This window comes from Adiantum capillus-veneris, chromosome 24 (genome assembly GCF_014529385.1).
Source record: "Adiantum capillus-veneris isolate H3 chromosome 24, ASM1452938v2, whole genome shotgun sequence".
Classification (NCBI taxonomy): domain Eukaryota; kingdom Viridiplantae; phylum Streptophyta; class Polypodiopsida; order Polypodiales; family Pteridaceae; genus Adiantum; species Adiantum capillus-veneris.
In genome coordinates, this window is record NC_140954.1 from 128,004,708 (window position 1) to 128,023,650 (window position 18,943).

General features: G+C 42.7%; 1 protein-coding gene across 1 annotated transcript; it reads left to right on the forward strand.

Annotated features, from left to right (window-relative positions):
- Positions 1 to 5,712: 5,712 nt before the first annotated feature.
- LOC147427117 (glutathione S-transferase U19-like) lies at positions 5,713 to 6,703 on the forward strand. The gene is made up of 2 exons (XM_086498340.1): positions 5,713 to 6,116; positions 6,203 to 6,703. Exons 1-2 carry the CDS (start codon positions 5,793 to 5,795, stop codon positions 6,572 to 6,574), a joined length of 696 nt encoding a protein of 231 aa, XP_086354466.1. The 5' UTR covers positions 5,713 to 5,792; the 3' UTR covers positions 6,575 to 6,703.
- The last annotated feature ends 12,240 nt before the right edge of the window (positions 6,704 to 18,943 follow it).

The following is an 18,943-nucleotide window of genomic DNA, read 5'->3' on the forward strand; positions in this document are numbered from 1 at the left end:
GTTGTCCTATGTTGGCACGTAAGCCAAGCTGATCTCTTTTGCTGAGAGCCTCTCCCTGACATAGTGGTAATGCACCTCAATGTGCTTTGTGCAAGCATGAAAAACTGGACTCATTGCAACTGCCAATGCGCTATGACTGTTACTGTAGATAGTGTTGGCAATGTCCTGTCCAACACCCAAATCATCCATAAGGCATCTCAGCCATACACACTCAACCGTAGCTGTGAAGATTGCCATGTACTAAGCCTCACAACTCGAAGTGGCCACAGTAGGTTGCCTCTTGCTCAACCATTATATACATGAACTGCAGCATGAAACAAAAACCACTTGTGGACACTCGCATGTCAAAACAACCAACCCAATCTGAGTCCAAAAAAGCATGCAAGTTTGGCGGCAATGATCCCCCCTTGGGATAAAATAAGCCAAGATGTAAAGTTCCACTAAGGTAGCAAAAAATCTTCTTGACAGCTTGCCAATGCTTAGACCCCGGGCTATGCATAAATGTGCTGACCTGTGAGATTGCAAACTGAATATCCAGCCTCGTGTTGCATACATAAATGAGGCATCCAACAATAGTTTGGTAAAGAGTGATATTGGCAGGATCGCTAGCATCATGTAGACTCAACTTTAAACTTGTTTCCATAGGATTGGCAATAGGTTTGCAATCCTCAAGTCCAAACTTACATAGCAATGTCTCTATGTAACTTTTTTGACACAAGGCAATACCACCATCACACTGCTTAAATTGTTTACCTAAGTAATGATGCAACAGTCTCAAATCTTTCATCTTGAAAGTAGCAATCAAATCAGCCTTGAATTCAGAAATATGTCTCTCATTTGGTCCAGTGATGAGCAAATCATCTACATAAAGAACCACAATAAGAAGTACATCACCATCACGCTTTACAAACAATGTGCTTTCTATTGGACTGTTACGAAAGCCTTGTTTGATCTAATGAGGAGTTTGCTTCAACCCATACAAATCCTTCTTATATCTGCACACCTTGTCCTCTTGTCCTTTCTTGACAAAATCGTGAGGCTGCATTACATAAACTTCTTGAAATATGTCACCATTCAAGAAACTAGTAACAATGTCTCATTGATGTACATCCCAACCAAAATGAGCTGCACCCAATGCACATAGAAAATGCACAGTAGTCATACGACAAGTGGGAGCAAAAGTCTCTTCATAATCTATGCCTTTTTGTTGTGCATAATCCTTTGCAACAATTCTAGCCTTATGGCAATTGATCTCACCATCCGGCTTGCGTTTCAACTTGTAAACCCACTTCGTACCAATGGCCTTTTTGCTAGGAGGCAAATCACATAAAGTCCATGTGTCATTTTCTATATGTGTCACCCACAAACATCACTATGCAAAAGCTACATGTGGCCCTAACTAAACCATCCTTTGGAAACTTCAACGCTGCATCTTGATATCCTTGACACCAACAAGGAAAGTGCCAATATCATCTTCCTCATGCATAATCTTCGATTCCAGCTCTTTACGCAGCAAAGCAATTTTAGTCTCATTGTGGCTTTCATAAAGTCCTGCTAGAATATCCCAAGCCTGTTCTGCAGATTTTCCTGAACGAATGTGAGGAACAATGGTGTGCTTCACAGACAACACAATCAATGCATGAGCCTGCGCATCCTTTACATCCCAACGAGATTGTTCTACCGTAGGCAAAACAACTCTAATAGAAGCAATCCTTGCAGCAAGACCTGCCACATCCTCAACATCGCCTACATCCTCACAACGAGGATGTACATCAATGCCCTGCACAATATTCCAGACGCCCTTTGACACAAGAACATGTTGCATCATGTAAGCCCACATAGGGTAATTGTCCCCATCCAATCTGTCCTCAACAGCAAACATCTTCAACACATCTGTGTTGTTGTCAAGCATAGTAAATGTTGCACCTGATGTGAAAACTGCCCGAAAAGAGGAGAAATGAAGTGGGAACGTGCTATATAGTACACACCGTAGAAGATTGTAAGGGACCTATTATGCAAAAAACGGCACTCACAAAAATTCTGCACAAAATGATAAAATAGCATGTGCAGTACTTCTCCTTGGGAGGTCACCTAATAAAAATGTAACCTATCACGTGAGTTCAACAGAAGGGTATTTAAAGTTCTTGAAACTTACAGAAATATATATACATAAGGGCAGTATTTTTTCAAACTTGAAAAAAACTTACAGATTCTACAAGAAAAGGGTACATTATATTCTTAACAAAATTGACAGATAAGGGGTTTTACAAACATGTCTTGAACGCATGTGATATGGTAGTTTTACACATAGTGAACCCCCCGAGGTACTACATGTAGTGGAAACGGAGGCTGAAATGAGCACAAATCAAAAATTTGATCAGACTAAGCTCTACAAGGTATCCCAAAAATTTTATCGACCTGCACGAACGCTTGCCACGGCTCACTGAAATCAGAGAAAATGAGCATGCGTGTGAAGGAGATGCTGGTGACTAAGCCCGGGAGGATGCAACCTTCTCTGATACCAATTGTTGGAATTAGGGTTGCAGAGAGATGCACACAGCTTCGAGAAGACGAAGGAAGCTCAAGGCACACAATAGAGAGTGTATTACTTAGTGTGCAATGGAAAGATAGATTGCCCTGTAGTGATGGGCGTATATACAATGCACAGGGGAAAATACCTCCTAAAGAGGGAAAAAATGCCCCGGTGGTCCTAGTGTGTTCACACACATCACTACCACATGTATATGGCAGTAAATTGTCCAAGTTCTAGGAAAAACGGTTGTATTGGTGGTTGGCTCGAGGAGAATGCAAAGCAGTCAAAAGTGACTGGCTCGCATTGGAAGTTGGGTATGAAGCTACAACAAAGCTAGACCACTCATCATAGGAGTCTAGTTAAATTCAACCATCATCACGCGTGACATACCTCACCCAAGCACTTTAGAAAAGCAGGGCATAACACTGCGAGCTACCAACCGGAAAGAATTAGCAGGCACACACACACACACACACACACACACACACACACACACACACACACACACACACACACACAGAGAGAGAGAGAGAGAGAGAGAGAGAGAGAGAGAGAGAGAGAGAGAGAGAGAGAGAGAGAGAGAGAGAGAGAGAGAGAGAGAGAGAGAGAGAGAGAGAGCGCAAAACACTAGCAAGCATCAAGAGATCCAAGAGAGGTGAAGAATAACAAGCATCAGAGAGATGGCAGGTGAGAAGGTTCAACTTTTGAGCTTGTGGTGGGTGAGCCGTTACGTGATGAGCCTTGCTTCAAATGAAATCTGACAAAGCACTTTACCTTGCACAATATAGAAATATTTTTAAACTTGGAAGGTCAAAATGCAAAACAAAACAAGCATAACTTGAAATTGACTAACCTTGTCACCCCTCTGAGCCGCGTGGCCATCGCTTGAACCTAGCTCATAGCCATATATACTGAGAAAGTGAGAGCTATTGGTTGTACCCTGCATGCCATTGTGGTATGGGTCATACTGACCTCCAAGAGAAAATACGATAGACATGGTGCCAAGTTTTCTGAAGTCCGTGCGCTAATAGCATATTCCAAACTTTGGAAACATCTATGCAAAATCCCCTAAAGTGAAGCCTTGATTTGCATAATTAAGTTCACAAAAAAGAAGAGATATAATGCAATCTGAGTGCTCGTAGCTGACAAGTTCTCCTATTGACACATATATGTCAAAGCAAAAAAGAGTCAACCTTGTCGCAATTGCATAGAGAAGCGGCCTTGCCGAATCGTGTAGCTTATTGAGAATCATGAGATTGCCCATTATTGATAGAGATAGCATCTACAGCTTAGTTATCAAATGTCTGTTGCCAAACACTGCTTCATCGAAGCAACATTTGCTTGTTAAGTTGGAATTGTAAAAATTCCTACAAAAGTGAATAAGTTCAAAATCGAAACATAAACTTAACATACTTATCGAATGCCCTTGGCATTGAAAGTCATAGCATCATGTATGTGTGGTGATTGACATTGGATTCGACTCATAGATGTGGATGTCAATGTGATTTCCAATGTGCTTCATGTAATTATGTTGCCTACTCCCTGGCAAGCTACAATGGCTTTGAAGTGATTATGCATCGTTCAAGACACATGTCTTTCCTATACTTGCATTTACTGCTAGGCAACCTTGTTTAAATTTGAGGAGCATCATAGAATCATGCATCGGTCTTAGCCTTACTATAATTCAAACCTATTGACGCTTGTCAGGATATTGTGTGCTCTCTCTGCTTGAGAGGAGCTTTGAAAGTGGTTAAATTTTGTTTAAATCCACAACCGTTTAATACATATTCCATGCAGATAAATGGAATTGGCTAGCTTCAATAACAGCTATGATGTAACGACAATCAATCCATGCGTGGTGAAGGCCGACATACCCTTGGGCGATAATCATTGCACAAGTCGGAATTCACAACCCTAAAGAACATGCAGATGATTGCATAATCAATGCAAAATTGAAGCAAAAAACATGAGTACTTGAACACTTTTTGGATGTATCAATATGCCTTGCAACACGCCGAAGGTTCTTCGATCGATACGAAATTCCGTAAGATTCTTTGAGTACTATAACCCTTGGATAGTCATGCATGCATGTGGATAGAATCCAACATGATTCTATCGTACACAGTCTTCGAATCCATCCCCAAATCTTGATGCGTATCTTGGTTGGATAACATGTTCCTTGGAAATTCCTCGCAGCTGTATAACCATTCCTCGATCAACTAGCCTTGGCTTCCAACTAGAAGATGCATATAACTTCTGTGTATTTTGAAATTTCTCTGTTGCGTCATCTGTTGCTTCCTCTAACACGACGGCTTGCCAAGATTTGAGGCCGACTCAAGGACCGATGGAATGAGGGGGGGAACGTGTCCGTGGATACCCTCTCTTATGCAAACTAAATTTCCGTAGGGCCTTATGGCCTTGGCCGTTTGAGTTTGAAAAGAAAAGCCTACCTGTAGTCAGCTATGTGGCTGGAGAAGAAGAGAAAGAGAAAGAGAAAGAGAGAGAGAGAGAGAGAGAGAGAGAGCATGTTGCATGTTGCTCCTTAGCCGTCGAGCATGTGACGAAAATTGGTCCCTTTGGCCTCGCGCTCACGTCAAGCCCATCCACTTTGCGTTTTTTGGAGGTCGACTTTGCTCCGTCCTCGTCGAAAGCGTCTCTGCACATGCCTTGTTTTTTTTCGGCCAAGCCTTCCCTACCTATCAAGGGCTCTTCTCCACGGCTCTAGTGTTGCATGAGCATGCAAACTCATGCACACAAGTGAAGAGGACCATGCACTTCCCCCCAAAATTAGCCTAGCTCTGATGCCAATGCAAGACTGAGGGAACTCCCATGAGGTTTCATCCACCCTACCACCCTATTTAGAAACCCTTGTCCACATCTAGAAGTCGCCCCTTGAAGTGGGGTCTCTGACCCCCTTGAGTTTGCCCTTGGCCTTATGTGACTCTCTTCATTTTGCCCTTGGCCTTACAGAGAATACAAATACAAAGTAGTCAAAAGTGACTAGCTGTGGCATTGGAAGTTGGGTACGAAACTACAACAAAGTTGACTTTATATTTGTGTGACCACTCATCATAAGAGTCTAATCCATCGTCACGCGTGACATACCTCACGCAAGCGCTTTAAAAGAACAGGTCATATCTCACTGCGAGCAACCAACGCGACAGAATTAGCAGGCACAGAGAGAGAGAGAGAGAGAGAGAGAGAGAGAGAGCGAGTAGCAAGCGTCAAGAGGAGGAGAATAACATTAAGCATCAGAGAGATGGCAGGTGAGAAGGTGCAGCTTCTGAGCTTGTGGGCAAGCCCTTTCGTGATGAGGGTGGAGGTGGCGCTGGTGGTGAAGGGGGTAGACTATGAGAACATTCCACAGGACCTCAGCAACAAGAGCGAGCTGCTGCTCAGCTCCAACCCTGTCTACAAGAAGGTTCCCGTGCTTCTACACAATGGGAAGGCCGTCTGTGAGTCCGGCATCATCGTGCAGTACGTCGACGAGGCCTGGCCCGGTGCCGAGGGTAGCAACTTGCTCCCTGGAGACGCCTACGGGAGGGCAATGGCGCGCTTCTGGGCGGATTTTGTGGACAAGAAGGTAAGAATTTTTCTTACAGAGAGAAGAAGACACGTTTATGGTTTCCAATTAGGATGGAAATGGGATATATGTCTGTGTATGTGTAGGTATTTGATGCGCTGCTCGGAACGCTGAAGGCAAGCAAGGGGACGGAAGAGGAGAAGAAGGCGGCCGAGGAGAATGTGGTGGCGGTGATGAGCACGTTGGAGGAGGCGCTGATGCAGGGTAAGGGTGGGGAGGGGCCATTCTTCGGGGGCGCAAGGCTGGGGCTGGTGGACGTGATGCTGGTGCCGCTACTGGTGTGGCTGCCGGCCGTTGAAGAGCTGGCACAGCTAAGCCTTCCCTGGGCGAAGAAGCTCCCGCGCTTGGAAGCATGGTTCGCGGCCACCAAGGCGCATCCTGCTGTTGCTGTGCTTCCAGAGCCTAAAACAATCACAGAGTTTGTCGTGAAAGTCCTCCTTCCGAGATTTGCCAATTAGAAGCCTAGACTCGGCCCTGCTCCATTGGCAATTTTTGAAAACATATCAACAACTTCCAAGAGGACAATAATGCATGCAAACAATGCTACCGTATCAAGTTTCTAAATTGCCATTTTATATACCCGGTAACTAATCCTAATTGTAGTATATATCCCCGTTGCCTAATAAGTTTGACCTTTAAAAAGCTGAAGTTTAAAAAGATGATTATTTTAGAACAGAGAGTGCAACAGGGGAACAGAGATCTCCCATGGTCGTGCCACCAGCATCATTGCGACAACATGGCCGCTCTTGCACCACACAGGTATTCCCCATGCTAGGGCTCATGAGCTCCAAGCTCTTTGTCGCTCCATCATCATCATAATGTAACACACCATCCAATCCATAGAGAAACTATAGACAACAACATAGTCCCGATAGGAGGACCATTACGATCATGCGAGAGAGAGAGAGAGAGAGAGAGAGAGAGAGAGAGAGAGAGAGAGAGAGAGAGACTATAGTTGCATATGCAACTAGTGTAAAACTAGGGATTATTCCTTACGTAATGCACACCTACATTTAGATATAAACTTATCGATGGACCAACGTCAAAAGACTTGACCAAAATTTGAGTTTTGACAAATAATATTGATGTATGCACAGAGCACTTACAATTATGTTCTTGTTATTTTCAATGCATTGCATGTGTTTATGTCTTTGACATAAATGAGTAAGAAAATTGGGACATCCACGTCCAGTACAATTGCATTGCTTGAATGAGGCCTAAGTCCCCTAGTTTGAGCCACTAACTACACATGACAACAAAACACCCTCCTTTCACCTAGTAGCAACAATGGTATGGATTAGATGATGGGATGTGAGGATCTCAATCCTCGATGGGGAGGGTTGGTTGGTTATTGATGGATAGCAAGAGCTGAGAACAAGTTAGTACACTTAATGCGAATGTGAGAAGTACCATTGCTAGCTTAGAGCAAGTTAGCTTACTTATTGGCATATTGTTCCTTGATGTTCAAACGGTATGGTTTGGTCATCATGACAATGATCTAGGTTCACTTAGTACTTTTACAAATTTGTCATTGCAAAGAGTTGCCTAATAACCTTTTCTAGCTATCGTGTAACCTAGCCATGTTTATGCTTCTTGTTTCTTTTTTTTCTTTTTTAAAAGCAATTTCCACACTAAGTGGGATATTTTATATTCCTCTTGGTTTTTTGCTATAGGGTGAACTTGATCCTCTATCATCTCATCCTCAGTTATAGCACGATCAAATCCACCCTCCTCCGATGTGCCTGCATTTGTAGGTGGCTTGTCATCTTTCAAAACATGGCCCCAAGTGGACCTGACCATGGCCACCGATTTGCTAACAATCACCACCTTAGAGAAGTTCCTAGCATGGTGGCCAATTCTACAACCTTCCTTACATGCACTGGGGAAGGAGGCTTGATGTTGACAGGTTGAAGCATGTCATTAAGCTTGTTGATTGCTTCTTCGAGGGTATCCTCCTTGGTGCACCATGGTGGGTGAAGTCCTCTAATCCTAGCCTTAAGGTTAAGGGGAGTCTTGTAGTCCTCATTCTTGTAAGACTGCCTATATCTTGGTTTCTATCTTGTTGTGTGTCTCTTAATTAACTTCCTTCATTGCCTTCATGATCTCGGTAAGGGAGGCTTCAACACCTTTGGATTTTGCGTGCAGATATTGGCTCTCTACCTCCTTCATCTCGTTTACCTCCTTTCTCTCAAATGAGCTCCTGGAGCTAAGCCTTGAGGGTAGTAATCCTTGCTTCTTGGCACCCGGTGGGATTTTTTCGTGGTGCATCCACTCCTGCGAGGAATCTCTGTCGTGTGATTAGGGTGCCGAAGGAAGACATGGCGACTTCCTTTACTATCTTGTATGAATGGATCTTAATGGGATGCTTGAACTCAAACGTTGGAGCTGATAGGATTGCGCGACACTCCTCTCGTTTGGAAAAATTCAAAGCTCAAATCTTCAAGGTCGGAGAGACTATCATGATACACTCGGCTTGGCGAGGGCAAGGCCGGAAGTAGCGGCACAGGAAATGAGTGGCACTAGGAATGTCGGCACTTGGAGCATTGGCTCTTCAAGATGGTCATCGCAAGGAGCACCGTCTCTATAGGCAAGCAAGCAAGCGAGTAGGCAAGGGTGTTGAGGTTGAGGCTATAGGTAGTGCTCCAAACTATCTTGGCTTGAGCTCTACATCCCCACAAGGCCACCATCACCTAGAAGGAGACAAGAAGGGGGAAATTCCCAAAGTTTGAATTGCTCGCTTCTTGCTACACACACACACACACACACAGAATTGGATTTATTCATTGAAATTGTGATTGGTTAAAGAGATTAATCTGTGTGTTTAATAATTGCAATATCATCAACATGCACACATGTATGTATATATATATCAAGAGATAGAGAAGGAGAGAGCTTCAGCTCTTGCAAGCACACACACACACAAAGCTGGAGGCAAAAGACTATACTTCTTCTTCTTCACAAACTCAAGATAAAAGGTCTACAAAACATAAGGAAAAATACAACATAAAAGGGAAACAAATACAATGGTCTAGTATGAACCGATAGTGAATGAGTCTGTGTGCCATCACTTCGATAGGTAGACCACCTCGGTGTAGTCCAGTTGTAGTATCACTGGCAAAGATATGTGTATCCACCAAAGTGCGCTAGTGATGATGACTTTCGATGATAGTCATCCAAGAGTCGTACATGTTGAGCTTGACATCTCAACACTCGCCCTCAAGCTCAACGCCATCTCGTGTATGCCAAGCATTTCTTGAAAGCATCATAGCTTTGCCGCTCCAAGGGACTTCATTCTACCTCATATTCCGCCACTGCAGCACCCCTGTACTCTGTCTTTGTACTCGAAAGAGAAACCGTAGGTTGCTTCTTGCTACTCCATGTGATAAGAAGACTCCCAAGTGAGAAAATGAATCCGCTAGTAGATCGTATGTACTACAAGCCCAATCCACATCCGTGTAGCCATAGAGCTGCAACTCCACATCACCCCTATAAAAGAGTGAATAATCCAAAGTAGCACTCATACAGTGCAAAGTGCATCTCACTGCATCCAAGTGTGGTTTTCTGGGAGACTGCATAAACTGACTCACCAATCGAACTGTGTAGCTCAAGTCTGGACATGAAATAGTCAAGTAGATCAAGCTACCCACAATCTTCCTGTACATGGTAGCATTTTCAAGCGCTTTGACTTGCATCATTCCCCAACTAAATTCTAATGTAAGGGCATTGCAATTGGCTTACAATCAGCCATACCATATCTCTTCAGTATATCCAAAGCATATTGCCTTTATGACAGCCATACACCTTCTTCCATGCGAATAATTTCAATGCCCAAGAAATACCACAAGTCTCCAAAGGCTTTCGGGTAAAAGCATGTTAACCTGTCATGCTTTTTCATGTCCCGGACAATGCTAACTAGCACAATTTTGACATATGCTAACTAGTACAATAACTCGAGCTACATCTCCAAGATCTATGACATATGATATATCAATAGAAAGCACTTGAAACAAGGAATCCAAATGTACAACCTCCGATAAATTTTGATATTATTTGTAAAAAATTTACCGGACGCCTAACTTTTCAAAGATGTGCTAACTTGAAACTACTAACTAGCACAAAAAGCGCGACAGGTTAACATGCTTTTACCCTTTCATGTAAAATCCCTGCATAAGTAGAGCATGCACACCATCTGCTTCAGCCACATTATCACCTCCAACAAACAAATCATCCACATAGATACATATTTACCACAATTCCTGCCTCCAATGAAATAAGAAATGCCACAATCATCTCATACCAAGCTCTAGGTGCTTGCTTCAGCCCATGTATACCAACAATGCTACCATATCACCAACTTTGTACAAGTTTCTAGATTGCAAAATTAGTTTTATTTGATCATATCTTTTAAGATCAAATTTGGGCCATTTTATATGCCCTAGTAACTAATTGTGATTGTAGTATATATCCCAATTGTCTAATAAGTTGGACCTTTAAATAGTTGAAGGTTAAAAAGATGATTATTTTAGAACAAAGAGTGCGAGAGAGGGAGAGAGATCTCCCATGGTCGTGCCGCCAGCATCACCGACAACATGGCTGCTCTTGCACAACACAAGTATTTTCCCTTACACCACGTAGATTTGTCATTGCAAAGGATTTCCTAAAAACCTTTTTTAGCTTCGTGTAACCTAGAAATTCCCACATCATGTGGAATCATGTGGAATACTTTGTAGTTACTTAAACAAGAAAGATACAAAGATGCTCCATGCAAAGTTTACTTGCCATGGGGATTCCAAAAGTAAAAGTATTTGGCTTTTATAAGGAGCTAGAAACCCATACAATAGTCAAATACTTAAAATAAAAATAAGTAGATCAGTGCTTCTTTTCCTTCTTCTTTTTAGTCTATAGCACCTATCCTCAATGATGTTAGGTATTTGATGCGCTGCTCGAAAAAAAAGTAAGGGGATATAAGGGAAGAACGTGGCAAAGGAGAATGTGGTGGGGGTGATGAGCACATTGGACGAGGCGTTGATGAAAAGGGCAAGAAGGGGTCCTTCTTCAAGCGCGCAAGGTTGGGGCTAGTGGATGTGATGCATGTGCCGCTAGTAGTGTGATTGTTGGCCTTTGAAGAGTTGGCACAGCTAAGCCTTCCCTGGGCGAAGAACCTCCTCACTTCTTGAAAGCACAATGTGCGGCCAACAAGGCCTACCCTGCTATTGTTGTGCTTCCAAAGCTTGACAAAATCACAACTTTTGTCGCTAAAGTCCTACTCCCGTGAATTTATTAATTAGACCCATCCCCTCGTGCCCCCAAACACACAAAAAACACCACCCAAAACACACACGTACATTTTTGTTTCGCCTCAACATTCCCAAGTTCCAACTATCACATTGAGCACTTTAGGAACCCCATGCCTTCGTTGATTACAAAGTTACAGCATCTTTATAATTAGTACAAAGAGTTGCCATATCACATTTTGTAGGTTTCATGTAACCTCGCGTGGTTTATGTTCTTACAATTATGTTACAATATATTGAGTAAAAAACATACGTATGATATGGGTTGTCTTTCATTCATAGATTTATTAGGTACAACTATGTCGAGATCATGAAAAAAAAAAATCTTTCCCAAAACTCACAATGGTGAGTAGATTATATTAGCATAATCATGAAATTACAAATTCTTGCCATGCTCGTCATGAGCCATGACATCTTCGAATGATCATGAATACATCGGTTGACAGGAGAGCCACCCCACCACAATGGATGGTCCCACATCAATACCCATTCAGGTCAATCATTGCGGTGCCCAGGGTCATGTTCCACTCATCAAAGTTCATATGTTTCCCGATGGTGATGATAGTCTCCTTGCTTTCTTGCCTTATCTCTGTGAACTTAGCAACTTCCATAGTGTCTCCAAGATCTCGCAATTCCTTGCCTTCCAAACATGTTTAAAGTAACAAAATCTCACCATTTGTGTTGCGATGAGCAAAGCATGGCTCTTAAACACCTTCCCTCCCGAGAACACGTCGTTCTTGAAGAATCCTATTTTCCATGTGGACCCATTTGCAAATCCTTTCTGCTATGCCACAGATTGGTGGGCATTCCTTCAACAGGTGGGGGAGGTCTTCACTAGCTGTTATGCATTGTGAGCATCTATCCGGACTAATCCCCCTGATGCATGGCTCCCTACAACACCTTCTATAAGAAAACCTTCATTCCATGTGGCCATTGTGGGCGCAAGATGTTCCACACGATTGTCTCCCATCTTGACTCCGACCAATGTTTGTCACGTTGCTTGTTCAACCAAGAAAACCAATCCTTCGAAGCCATAAGCGAGAGGTACACTTCGTTAGTTTGCGATCATGACACAATTTTATCAAGATTGTGAGGTGGCTCATTCTTGAGAGTGATAGGGTTGATTTTTTAGAGGTACCCTAAATTGTGTGGTGGTTTAGTATTTTCTTCTCTCTCTTGTTACAAATGCACAAATACCCATGGAGTAAGATGCTTAGTACTCTACAAGTGAGATACTTCTACACCAAATAAAGTACATATAAACACACAATTTGAATATTGCACAAGGAAGAGAATATTGCATTGGAACTACTTCTTTCACCATATTTGGAAAGTAAGGAACCGTCGCGTGTTTGAGGGGGATCTGGCTGTGGCAAGCTTTTGTGAAATCATACAAGAGAGCAAAGTGACGATCCACGGGATAGGAGGCAAACAAGCCTTAGAGAATTGGTCTAGAACAATACATGTCATGATGACATCTTGTAATTAGTAAAGCCGAGGAGAAGTTGTGGTTTCCCTATCAAGCAAAAAACTTGTAATCTTTTGATCCTCAAGGCTCGGTCTGAGCTCGAGGTTGGTGTATATTTTTGATGTTCTTAATACTATCCACTCACAATTGTGAGTTTTGCAACAAAAAAAAAGATATTAATCTATGTGTAATAGTTTCCAAAATTCTTATAACAATTGGAAGACCAACATACACACATGTATTAACATGAAAAGAGAGAGAGAGAGAGAGAGATGTTTTCCTTGATTTTCCCTCGTTAGATACAAAATTGTCCTTAAGGCATGGTATGTAAACAGTTGTAAGCATTTACAAAGGATATGCATATCATCCTTCAATTGAGCTCAAGTGTTGACTCTATGTAACACCTCTATATTGCGTTCTTTCAGTGTCTATTATTCAAATTGTATGTCTATGATTTTTTCATGATTATAATTTACCCTTTTCCTGTTGAATCTATATTTTTTATTAAAAGAACTCTAGTTTTTTACATTATACCCTTTTACAAATAACAACATGACAAGTTCTAGAATAAGAAATATCGCTATCTTGAACCCACACGATCGGTACATATTATATATGACCTCCTTAAGCAATCAAGGTTTAGCCATCCATTTAGTTTCATCAAAAGTATAATTCTTTTTTTTTTTTATAGCAAAACTCACAATTGTGAGTGGATTATATTGAGCAGCCCAAAAAATTACAAGGTTTTGTCATGCTCATGTTAAGCCTTGACATCATCTAGGGATCATAATTACAATGAGGGCAGCCACCCCTACTACCCCGCCTCATTCTAATATCTTTTATTTATCGATGTCCAAGATTTGTCCCTATTCTATGCATTCCATCTGCTGACAACAAAGCACAAGTAATCCTAGACCAATCCTTTGAGTGTTGCTTGCACCTGAGTGCCCATATCAAAAGTATAATTCTTAAATGATTAAATTCTAACACAAAGCTTTACCATTTTGTAGAACCTTATCCTCATGACAAGATACGTTGTAGTATCTATTTTAACACCTTCAAATTTAAGAGGATCTTCTAGTAGAGTTCTATTGGTGTACAGAAGCTAAATGAAATGCATTATGAATTGACCAATGAAATGGCCTTTAAATTTAAAATGGAACTCTCTTTGGCGTGCTAGCTTAGTATAATACTTTGATTATAGGTTAACTCTCCTTACCAATTTTAGCATGTAGCATGACTTAAGCGAGCTTTGGAAAATTTGAGTAGTAATCAACAATCTTCTTTCTTCTTTGAGCGATAGAGTTCTTTTATTCTTATATGTTGCAATCTTATAATATTGTTGGAAAAGAGATAGATATAGTTTGATTTTACCTTTGTAACCGTTTTTGTCCTTGGTCTCACCGTCATTCTTGGAAGAGAGTTGGTTTTTCAAAGAATTTTTATTTTCTTCCATAAATTGGAATGTGAACTTACAATCTTTTTCTCATTTGTTTTGTCGAGAATCTCAGTAGATGATATTGCAGCTTTGAGAGAAAAGAAGCATGATGGAGGTACGTGTAGAGAGAGAGAGAGATGGCTGGTGTCAGAATGCCTGTGGAGAGAGAAGGACATTTTTTTAGCTAAGGAGGTTGTACATTGTCAGACTACACGTCATCATGATTTGTGAGCCCCTTTTGTGAATCCGAGCTACAAATTAATGGGCTTTTTGAATTACAGAGCCAGAGAGCAAAGAGTGCTAATGTAGCGCCGTGCAACATATTTTTGAAGGCCCTCATGTAGGCGTTTCTGTAGGTCCGTAGGGGGAAAGACAGGCAGTCCCCCCATTGCAGCCATCTTGCAACTATACTCTGCAGAGGGTAAGCGCACGACAAGCACCCAAGGAATACCAACAGTTGGGTCTTACCCGAAATCTAATAATGAATGTTACCAGTGTGTGTGGCTCATAGCCGTTGGTGCAACCAAAGTTGATCTATGTTGGGAAGTGTGCTATGGAGTGCAAAGGGTGCTAGCAAGCGCATGGCAAAGAGCTAAAGCAAGCATGAAGGTCCTGGGCAGGAAAGTGGCAGTGAAAATGTATGCTTAAAAGTGGTTTTTTAGGGCTGGGGGGCCTCCAAATGGAGATAATTGAGATGGCAGGTCAAGGTGTTCAAAGTGTGGGAATGTGCCCTAGAATGAACTGCTCAAGATGCTCTAGGAGCCTATCCAGTAGGCTCATCAAACGGAGCCCAAGTGCTCAAGGTATGCCAGTGCAAAGTTAGAAGGCTTTGCAGATCCCGAGGGAGAGGGTAGGTATAGACATGCGGCCAAAATTAGGATCAATGGGGGGTATGCTTGTAAATGTCAAGCTGTGAAGCATGCCGATCTTTTCGGATTGTGAATCAGGTCTCGAATGAGCAAGTTATGGCCTATGGAGTATTTGTCGAGGGTCGGGTATGGCTCACCGGGCCACGTTGGTAAGCGCACCGACAGAAGTTCTTTTGAGCTCGCTAGAGTTCTGGAAATTTGCATGCGTTATGGGAAGTCAACCAGAGTTTACGGCTCGCTGATCAAAGTTACAAGCGTCGGGATACATCCAAGCCAAACTCGTGGATGACCAAGGAGACAGCTAAAAGGTGGTGGGGTTCTTAGGATATGGCTTCGACGAGATGAAATTTGGTGTAGCAAGACCGATGGGTGTCCGACAAGCATGTGCGAGTAAAAAGCACTGATTGCATGGAAGTGAAGACTAAAACCCCTTTGGTTGTGAATTGAAAAAGAAAGGTAACCGGGTGGCTGGACTCAAGGGGGGAAGAAGGAAAAAAAGAAGTTCAAATTTTAGTTAAAAAAGGGAGGCTTAAATAAGAACAAAAAGGACTCAAAGCCACTAGCGGGGAGCCATTGCCAAAAAAAGAATTTTTTATTTGCCTTGAAAAAGTAAAAAGGGAACTGAAAGGAAAATGAGGGGGCGATGTTTTTCGAGGGGAGAAGGGTTTCTTTGGCTGGGGGAGGAGAAAGAAGAGAAAGGGTTTTCGTGCGCTCGACAACTGAAGCCAGCACACAAGGTGTTGTCCGTGAACTGGCTCGAAAGGACGAGGGCTTGGCAAAGGAAGCAGCCAGCGAGGGTTGCCAACAAGAGGAAAAGTAATTACGGGAGCGAAGACAACGGTGGATTTGTCGTTGATGTGTGTGTCGATGAAGTCAAGCTTTGAGGGACGTATGTGTCCCTCTGTATGAAGTAGGTGATGGCCATGGTGCGGCCAAGAGTAAACCATGCGGGTCCTATACATGTGTTTTTGGTTTGAAGAAGAAGCTCTCATTGGCGATTTTGGCGTCATCTTTCCCCCCTTCCCCACTATCTTCTTTGCTTCTCTCCAGGGTGTGTGGTGCCTGTGTGTGTGAGCGTGTGCGCCCCCCGGGCCCCTTGCATGTGTGAGAGAGAAAGAGAGAGAGGTGTTGAGTTGTGGAAGAGCAGGAAGCGTGCAAGATCGGTGTGATCGGTGTGATCCCCCCTTTCATCACTCCATCTCTCCCCCCCCCCCCCGGTTCTCTGTAAGAAGCTGCATGTAAAAATATATTTTTTTAATAAATATAAATATATACATCTAAATCACTCTCTCCCTTGTTCCCACACTCACACGTCCTCGATGCTTACATAAACACTCTCACACATTCTACACACACACACACACAACCCATGGCGCATACACTAGCACACATGCGTACATGCACACATATAAACACATAATACATGCACGTCATACGCACCCACAAAAAATATTAAAAAAACAAACGATTCCACATCGATGCCCAAAGAAGAATGACGGCCAAGCCGCACGATGCAAACACTAAAGACGACAAAGGCATGCCCCAGTCGGCCCCGAAATTGGTAAACACGCCACACCGACGCACCCGCAAGGCTCGTCCTTCGCCACCATCTCGTCCACGATGCATCTTTGCAGTAATACTCGTAGGTTGTCATTATTTTTATCCAGTTCAAGCAAAAATCTTGTAAAATCTCCAATTGTAAATTGTCACTTCTCTCTAGGTGATGGTCACAAAGGCCCACCTAAGAGTTTAGAGTTTTTAAAATCCTCCTAAGACAAAGCAAGGGTCAACCATGTGAGACCCACCCCCCTTGCTTTGTGTCCCCTGATTAGGACCCTAAGCTAATCAAACTACCCTAAACCCAAAGGAGCCTGCACCTATAAAAAGGCACTAACAGGTCACTATCGAGGGGGGTCAGCACTTGGTAGCATTTTAGTGGGAGGGATTGGCAACATTTGCATCAAGAGAAAGGGGATTTAGTGTAGCATTTTGGGAATTAGCACTATGTGAAGAATCCATGTCTACACCTTGACTCCCATGGTTGCCACACACTCGGGATAGTAGAAATCTCTGTGTCTATGAGTCACCTCTAGAGAATGCACTATTAGGCTCACTATCTCTCTCTGTCACCATGGTTATCACCTCGCCAAAGATAAGGTTGTTGTAAAATTGCAGTAAATCAATTTCCCCTCACACCCCAAGGGGTTTTCATCATATGCAGCTCTCACTCTCACTCTCTCTCTCTCTCTCTCTCTCTCTCTCTCTCTCTCTCTCTCTCTCTCTCTCTCTCTATGTGTGTGTGTGTGTGTGTGTGCGCGTGCGCGCACGCGTGTGCAGAGTTTGTGCTATTTCAAATCAACCTTGTCCGTATCCTAGCCGCTCAAAGCTAGGTGGTGTCCCCCTTTTTTATTCCACCATGGCCAACTCGGCGTGCATTGGATCCTCGCGTTTTGAGGCCGTCGGGGTTCGTGTTGTGCTTTGTGCTTGTCAACATCATAAATAGTTTGCCTAGTATGCCATTGACTTATGAGATTCTAGAACACTTATGGTCTAAACGTAAGCCCCACTATGACCATCTACATGATTTTGGTTGTGAAGGTTATGCTCATGTGCCTAAACAACTTCAACGGAAGTTAGACCCAAAGTCGCACAAATGTATTTTCATTGGATATGGTGTAGATGGAGAGATGGGATATCGTCTCTGGCTCCCGAAATCTCCTCGAGTCATCCATAGTTTAGATGTGATCTTCAATGAGTCAAAGATGCATAAACAATCTATTCAGGAAATAGAGGTCCGGAGAGTCACTTTTGAGGATTTTGCCTCAGAGACAGTGAAATCAACTCAGCGGGCTAGTGATGTACCTTCCACTAGCAATGCTCTAGAGGGAGTGGATAGCAATGGTCAAGGAGTGAGATGGTCTACTTGAGTCTCTCGTCCACGTGCACATTTTGAGCTAGGTCTTGATTACATCATGTTGATCGATTGCGGTGAGCAAGCTGCTATGATGACAAATGATTTGGTGCAGTGGGAGCAGACTATGGAATCTAATTTTAACTCGATTCGAGCTAATGACACTTGGGAGTTGGTAGAACTTCCAAATGATGCAAAAGCTTTACCTTGCAAATGGGTTTACAAGCAGAATTTTACCTCAGGTGATCCAAATCCAAAGTACAAGGCCAGGCTTGCAGCCAAAGGGTTCAAACAGCAAAAGGGAGTCAAATTTTAATGAAATCCTTATGCCTATGGTCAAGATGACAACGCTTAGAACCGTACTTGGTCTTGTAGCAATTGAGGACATGGAACTTTTCCAAATGGATGTGAAGACAGTATTTCTTCACGGGGATCTAGATGAGGATGATTACATACAGCAACCTGAAGGGTTTGTTCAGGAGAACTCATCTCGTGAGGAGCTAATATGTAAGCTCAAAAAGGCACTTTATGGCTTAAAGCAGAATTCAAGGCAATGGTATCTTAAATTTGATGCATGTATGAGGTCTCAAGGGCATAAAAGCAGCAATGAGGATCATGGCCTTGTACACAAGAAAGCTAGATGATGGCTCAATGATCATTCTAGTTCTATATAATGATGACATGCTTATAGCTGGGAAATCCATTGCGGAGATTGCCAACTTGAAGAAAACACTTAGCAACAATTTTGCAATGAAATATTTGGGGGATGCTACACACTTTCTTGGCATGCAAATCAAAAGAGATCGCAAACATCGTATTCTTGAGTTATCTCAGGAAATATACATTG

Coding starts and splice junctions, on each gene's coding strand:
- LOC147427117 (XM_086498340.1), top strand. CDS start 5,793: ATGGCAGGTGAGAAGGTGCAGCTTCTGAGCTTGTGGGCAAGCCCTTTC. Junction 6,117..6,202: donor CGGATTTTGTGGACAAGAAG/GTAAGAATTTTT, acceptor GTGTATGTGTAG/GTATTTGATGCGCTGCTCGG.